We start from the raw sequence: 8181 nt of genomic DNA, 5'->3' as shown, positions 1-8181 counted from the left end.
TGTGATGACAGAAATTGTACATACATCATGCCTTTGTCTTTCATATGCATCTAGCTTGTAAAGGCCATGTGACAAAGTACTACAGGAAACAATTGTCTTGCTGCTTCTGTGATCATGAACAATACATCTGTCATCCTTAAACTAAATGACTAAGCTAGCCTTAGTAATATAGAGACAGATAACAAGTTCTTCTTAATCCTTGGTATATATAATAAATTTGAAAGCATTAATATTCTACCATTTGTAGCAGTGAGAACAATTTTACCAACTTCTTTTACAAGATATAAGGAGTTATTTGCACATGTTACAGTGTTTCTCTGTACAGAAGATTCAAGTGATGAGAGCAAACTGCGATGAGATGTAATGTGCTTACCAGCACCACTATCAAAGTACCAGACATGTACATACATCCTTATGCGAAGGGTTATAAAGTTTTGCATTTGCACAATGAAAGTCCAATAATCATGTGCATAGTTTGCAAATTCTTTGTTTTCCACATTGGATAATGATGCATCAGCTATAGCCATTCTCGAGTCTTTCTTTTTCTCCTTCTCCAATCATTTCCTGCCCTCATTAATGTAGTGACCAGGTTTCTTGCAATAGTTGCATTTGTCCTTTTTATTTGTCTTATCGCCTTCCTTGTCTATAGGTTTATCTGATAACTCTGATTTTGGCTTATAACTACCCTAAGGAAAGGATTTACCTTTGTCTCTTTATTGGCTGGCCGCAAAAGCCTGATCTCCTGTACGCACGATAGATCTATTTTGCCTAAAAATTGCTCTTCTTGCAAGAGCACAGAAACCAACTCATTAAACTTCAAGTCATTTGGATTGCCTTTCATCATGAGTCTGATGGGAGAAGCAAAACCTTGATATGAGTCCAGCAACACATTCAAGATATTAGGAACCAATGAACTGTCAGGATATATTTCAGCAACACTGGCCAACTACTCCTTAAAATCCTTGATTTTTGTAAGGAAACTATCCATGGAGTCTCCCTCATCCATATGATCTGACTCTAATTGCTTGCGTATATAGACAACACATGCTTCATTACATACCTAGTATAATGATGCAAGTGCATCCCAAGCATGTTTAGTAGTCCTGCATGACCAAATGTGAGGAATGATACTCTTGTTAACTGACAAAGCAAGCAAAGCATGTGCTTGTGCATCTCTTCCATCCCACTTTGTTTTTTCCTATGTAGGAGGTATGCTATGCTATGGTAATGCACCATGTGAAACTGAGTCTATGTCTGCAGATGTGCCTTTTATATCATGTTCATGAGAGGAGCTAGGACGTTTGTCAATACCAACCACAGCATTCCATAGCCCTTTGGCTACCAATATATGCCACACATCATATAGGACCATAATGGGTAGTTGGTCTTGTCAAGCTTATCCTTAACAGATAACATCCGAAATACATTACTGTTTGCCATTTTTTATAATACCCAACCAAATAATCACACAACTTGCAAAGTGTTGAGTGCTCCTTTGTTGATGCAACCAAGGTGGCTGCTAATAAGGTTGCTGACAATGGAGACCTGCAAGATGTATGAAAGAAATGCATAGTAAAGTAGGTAAAAATTTTACTTGTAAGATGTAGAGATCGATGTCGCTGAAGTGTAGCTTGTAGACCAAATCTAACATGGTGAGTGTTGATGCTTTCTTATGTATCTGCACACTCGTCTACAGTAGATATGACAAAAATACAACAGAATCTAATGAAGAACAGTGCAAATTCGATCCTTGGAGTTGTTTGTAAAAAATTGAAAACCACGCGAGCAGCCCCCAAAATGGGACCGAAATGAAAATCTGACCATAAAATTGCTGTACAAAGTACTTCACACTTCATGGTCCTCTTTCTTCTCTCAAAAGGGCTCCTTGATCTAATTTAAGAAGACAAGTGACTTAGGGTGAAGGGTAGGGAGCAACACATGGGCGAGAAGCATATGCTCTGATACCAAAATGTGCACACACACGCACGCGCGCGCGCACACACACACACACACACACACACACACGTACACACACTCACAGACACATTGGAGAAACTCAAGAGAGCATACAATGAGATGATAGATATATAATGAATGTGTGATGTACAAAAGATGATAAGTATACCCCAAGATGGGTGTATACTAGCACACAGGGGAAAAAACCTCCTAAAGAGAGAAAAAGTGCCCCGGCTGGTCCTAGTGTGTTCACACACATCACTACCAAATATGGCTACAATAATGTTGTTATGGTATTTGTATGCTATTTTTAGTAATTATAAAAATATTACATTATACATCTAACTTTTATCATAAGTAGATGCATGCTAACCAAACAATCTCAAAATGTTTCATAGAATTCTAAGTTGATTTACCTTTTTATTTCTTTTAATTTCATAAGTAGATGCATGCTAACCAAACAATCTCAAAATGTTTCATAGAATTCTAAGTTGATTTACCTTTTTATTTCTTTTAATTTCATAAATGAGTCTTAAGCAGCATGGACCTAAGAGCAAAAGCGAGAGAAGCAAGCTCTCCCCTCCTCGGATGCACTCCACGATATCTCAAGGCAAATGATTCTTCTGAACTTTGAAAAAAAGTGCTTCAAACCATATAGAAATTGTCCCATCAACCATTTAAAAAAAATGAAGAGGCAAAAATGATTTCAATGCTAGGCCTAATATGGGTCCCAAACATTTTTGCACATTAATTAGTTTGGAAGTTTTTTTTGAACTTTACTATAGGCGAATGGTGTGAAAAGTGAAAGCCTTAGAAATGTTTTTTTAAATTTTGAAGTGTGGGCGATTTTATAAGAAAAAGAAAACTCGTGAGAGAGAGATGCGCTTGAGAGAAAACACAAATAATATGAGAGAGATGCACCGTTGTGATCTAGTAAAAAAAAGAAAGAAAAAAATTAACCTTAGACTTACACAAATGTTATAACCTTAGTCCTCTATTAATATATTAGTGCCCGCTTGGGCACTAATATATTAATAAACACTCATAAGTCAAGGAGGTCAAGTTCTATACAAGGTCAAGCTACGGCAGTTGCAGGAGTAAGCTACCGGAGATTAATATAGTAGGAGGATTAATTAGCTACCGATAATGATGAATTAGCTACCGATAATGATGAATCCACCTGCATGGATGATTCCGTGATTTCTTTTCTCATCCTAGCAAAGACGGTTGTGACAAAATCATCGAACTTCTTGTTGAGGTCCTCATCCGGGGCCGCCATGGTTTGTTGTTGTGGAGCAGCGTTGCTTGAAGCACGATGATGTGCGCCGCCATTATCAATAATGAAGCTGCTGGTGCAGTCAGCTCTTCTGTGGCCGCTTGTATGGCCGTTTGGGCGTGCAGGTTGCTGCTTTACCGCCATCGCCAGCTCGCTAGACGCTGTGAGGGGTGGCTGCCAACTATCAAAAACGTCATGAGTGGGCTGCTGGTCGAAACAGTGTTGTGTGCAGCTTGAAGAAGAGTGTGGGCTTTGCAGCTTGGAGGTGAGAACGATGGCAAGAACTATGAGGTTGGCGAGCAGGAAGATGGAGCCGGGAGCTGCTTTACACGTACTTGCAAAGGAGATCAGGCCATGGGAGCTTAAGTACGTTGGAGAGAGACTGAGAAGGATCAGAGGAAAGGAGAGCAATACTGCAATCAACAACAAGGCCAAGAGGGCCAAAGGGAGCTCCTCGAGGCGGCCTGCTTTCTTGCGCTTTCCTGCTGCAACCACACTCGCAAGGAGCAACCTAGCACTGGAGGGCTCATCAATGAAGGGCATGCTGGGCTTGATCCAAAGCAACCTCTCAAGCATGGTGCGTATTTATGGTCTCCCATGTCGGACTTCTCACGCTAACTAGGCATTAAAAGCTTCCTCCTCACGCTAACTAGGCATTAAAAGCTTCCTCCTCGCGCTCTAATTAACTACATAGTGTAGACTTACTCCTAGAATCCCTTTACACTTCATTAAGTTCTTTTCTCAATGATACTCATTAGACTAGATTCCCAATTAATTAACTAGATAGTGTAGACTTACTCCTAGAATCCCTTTACACTTCATTAAGTTCTTTTCTCAATGAATGCTCATTAGACTAGATTCCCAATTACAACCCCTCACTCCAAAGGGATAACAAATAGTGTGTGTGCGCGTGTGTGTTTTGTACTCCTCGCAAAAAAAAAAAGAGAGAAAAGTTTCCAAAAGAACACATGGACCGTGTGGTCAACTATTTCTACCTTGTCTCCCATCTCCTGTGGAGATATGCAGTTCACAATCTTACACACATTATAACTATCCCTAATGGCATTGCTAATCAATAAGTGGCGAATGACAATTGGTCTTTCCATTGTATATATAACATTTTTTAAACCTTTAATTATATATTATACTGTACTATGTGCTGGGGTTCTAATCCAAGACTTGCACATCCATAGGCTTGGGGTTACCAACCACCACTAGCATATACACATAATTTTTAATTAATGTAGCTATGAGACTTGAAAAATGATTCATTATGATATACTATAACGCCACCATATCTATCTCATCTATGGGTTGTAGTTAAAACTTAGGATAAAATATTGACATAGGTGTTTTATTTCGTAATTATCTATATAATGAAAGTGAGAACATGTGTAATAATTGTATAGAAGTGAAAAAAAGAAATAAAACTTCATGAAAGTGAGAACATGTGTAATAATTGTATAGAAGTGAAAAAAAGAAATAAAACTTCATGAGCTCATATTGAATCAGGCATGACAACACCCACACGGCATATGATCACCTACTTCATTATCAGGTTTTTCACACATGGAGTCTTCCATGCTATTTTGCTTGGGCACCAACATTTTGAGGCTTAAAGACCAACATTTTGAGGCTTAAAGACCAATAAAAATAGCATTGTTGATGAAATGGCCTTTGACTCCATAGTAGGCCCAAATAGAACCGATAAGTGGTGGTTGGGACACCAACATTTTGAGGTCACTTAAAGACCCAAAGAAAAAAGCATTGTTGATGAAATGGCCTTTAACTCCTCAAAATGAGAGGATAACACTAGGCCCCAATAGAACCAGTAAGTGGTGGATAGGACATAGTTTATGTGTGGGAGAAAAAAATCCTATAAATATAAGCATCTAAGTACTAAAGCAATAGAACCCTTTCAAAGATAAAGTGTAGGAATGTTTAAAGTGTCAAAGTACTTATGGCTTCAAGTTTGTCTCCTTTATTAAGAAAATTTATAGGAATTATGTGAGGATTATTGGAAGAAAATTAAATGTACACATGCACATACCTCGAGGGGTTCACTCAAAAATACGTGAATGTATCACATGAGTTCAAAAGAAGGTAGTTTTATATTCACTTTTTTGGGGTAAATTTATAGAAATGTACATACGTAAGGAATTTTTGAAATGAATTTTAAAAAATACTCAAAATTTATAGATAAGGGATTTTTAATATATCCCTTGAATGCACATGATTTATGGATTTTTTTAATGGAGTGACACCCCCTTCATGCACATGCACTCACACTTAAGCAAACAAACTTATGATCTTGTATACACTTCAACATCCTCATATTCATTTGATCCATCGTTTACCAATATAAATGAAGTTGGTGACTTTTGGTTTCTTATGGACCACCACAAGTGTTGATGAGAAAAGTAGGGGGAATCAAATCTCTCATATCATGTGCATTCAATGAGTATTTTTGAAATCCCTTCTTTTTGAATTTTTGGATCTTAAGGGCACCTCTTCAATGTTTTTGTGAATTGGCAACCCATGTTTGTTTGGTATATAGGCTCCATTCAAAGATAAAAAAATTCCTTGTTTGGCATTATTGTGCTATTATATATTATTTCAGATGTACTCCCTTAAGTGTGTAGAGTGAACTTCTAGTCTTCAAATGGGGTCTGCACAAATTCAACAAAAATAAAACTACTCCTCATACATATTCATTCACGTATTTTTGAGTGAATCCCTCGAGGCATGTACATGTGTGCAATTTGTTTTCTTTCAATAATCCTAAAAGAATACCCATAAAATTTTTGATAAAGGAGAAAAAATTGAAGCTATTCACTTTATCTTTGAAAGGGTTCTTTTAATGTAGTACTTAGATGCTTAAATTCATATAATGTTTTTCCCCACATAAACTATGTCCCACCACCACTTATTAGTTCTATTGGGGCCTAGTGTTACCCTCTCATTTTGAGAAATCAAAGGCATTTTCATCAACAATGTTGATTTCTTGTTGGTCTTTAAGTGACCTCAAAATGTTGGTGTCCTAAAAACCACCACACTTATTGGGTCTATTTGGGCCTACTGGCCATTTCATCAACAATGCTATTTTTTATTGGTCTCTTGAAGCCTCAAAATTTTGGTGCCCAAGGAAAATAGCATGGAAGAAGCTCCAATATGTGTGAAAAACATCATAATGAAGTAGGTGATCATAATTTGTGTGGGTGTTGTCATGCCTCATTTAATATGATGTCATATGGATTCATCAGTATATTGGTAGCCAATTAATCCTGTTACTATTTTAATCTCTGGTAGCTTAATCCTACAACAGCCATGTTAATCTCTTTTGCTACCATTTTAATCTCTATATAGACCTTGAAATGTAGTCGCAAATAACAAAGAACCACGAGGTTGAAATATGAAGAGAGTGAATCATTGAAGAAGGATGTGTAATGCCAACTTTACGTTTTAACTTTAGACTAATAGTTAGGCAACCTTTCCACATTTTTCCAAGGGGATCCACTCTCTCTCTCTCTCTCTCTCTCTCTCTCTCTCTCTCTCACACACACACACACACACACACACACACACACACACACACACACACACACTAGCGTGGTCCATAGAGGCATGGTCCTTAGGGTACATTCAAAATTTGACTTCTGGACTTTTTTTAGGGAGATTTGTATTTTTTCCAATAATCCAATCAAATTATTCGACAAATTTGCATAATTCATTTTTAGTCTTCCATTGAACCTTTCGTATCATTTTTTGAAAAAACAAAAAAAAGGGGGGGGGGTGATTTTGGTACACCATGTGAAAAAATAGGCTACACAAACCCCATTTGCCCTTGTAGCAAGACTTGCTTCTACATCAGGTGTGTCAAGCCAAACATAAAAAAGGAAACCTTGATTAGGTGCACTCTCAAGGAAGATGGAAAAACTCTAAATTTTGAACTTTGTATTTAAATATTGCAATAACTTTAAAATATTTTAAAAAAGAAGTTTTAAGAGAACTAGGCCTATAAATTGATCCATAAAAGTGGCTTACAACTCATTTATGAAATTCAAAGAAATAAAAAGACAAATCAACGTAGAATCCTATGAAACTTTTTGAGATTGTTTGGTTAGCATGCAATTACTTATGATAAAAGTTATATATATCATTTATTTATTTAATAATTATGAAAAATAGCATACAAATACCATAACAACCTTATCCTCAGAGAGATGTGTATCCTACATATAAAAGGATCTTTGTATTGTATTCATAGTGTGCTTAAAATTTTAAGCAAAGTAAAATTCAAAATCATATCTTTTTCTCAAAAATGACCCTGAAAGACTATGTTTAAAAAATTTGTGGCACTTCATATTTTTCTCAACTAATACCATATGTTGAGGATATTTTCCTAGTAAAAATTTCTTCGAAACAAAGATAAATGATTTTTCTTACAAAAGCCTCTAAAAAAGACACAAAAAGGACTTGTATTCATAAGACTAGTGTTAAATACCCAAAATATTTACTTTTGACTTATACATGATAAAAATTATTAGAAACTTATCATAACCTCTTAAAATTTACAATATACATTTTTGTAATTAATGGAAAAAAATTGTATAAGTTTAATTTCTACCCCCCAAAAAAAAAACTTTAACTTTGGACTAAATATAACTTTTTTAAGTATTTATCATAACCTTATTTTAGAAAGAAAGTTTTAAATGGCATTGTGATTGTTCCTACCCTAAATAGTGCATATCTGTTGAGTGTTCCTTAAACTTGCACTCCTCCTTCATGTGACCTTGATTGTTACACCTTGTGCACCAGATGTCTGGTTTGAGTCTAGATCATGCGTGTCCTCCAGCAATCTTGGCTAGGGCAGACTTTAGTTATTCCTGAACATTTAATGCTTGCTTCTTGCCTTTGTTTTTCTAGGGCTTTAACGCTTTGGCATCCGA

At 36.4% G+C, this 8181-nt stretch overlaps 1 protein-coding gene across 1 annotated transcript; it reads right to left on the bottom strand.

The window, feature by feature from the left end:
- Positions 1-278: 278 nt before the first annotated feature.
- On the bottom strand, positions 279-3839 carry LOC147618420 (uncharacterized). The gene has a single exon (XM_086775156.1). The coding sequence runs from the start codon at positions 3806-3808 to the stop codon at positions 3086-3088; it is 723 nt and encodes a 240-aa protein (XP_086631282.1). The 5' UTR covers positions 3809-3839; the 3' UTR covers positions 279-3085.
- Between the last annotated feature and the right edge of the window lie 4342 nt (positions 3840-8181).

Source organism: Cibotium barometz, chromosome 35, assembly GCF_041138505.1.
Source record: "Cibotium barometz isolate CiBa-2024 chromosome 35, ASM4113850v1, whole genome shotgun sequence".
In the NCBI taxonomy this organism is placed as follows: domain Eukaryota; kingdom Viridiplantae; phylum Streptophyta; class Polypodiopsida; order Cyatheales; family Cibotiaceae; genus Cibotium; species Cibotium barometz.
This window is presented reverse-complemented; position numbering and strand designations above follow the sequence as displayed.

Coding starts and splice junctions, on each gene's coding strand:
- LOC147618420 (XM_086775156.1), bottom strand. CDS start 3,808: ATGCTTGAGAGGTTGCTTTGGATCAAGCCCAGCATGCCCTTCATTGAT.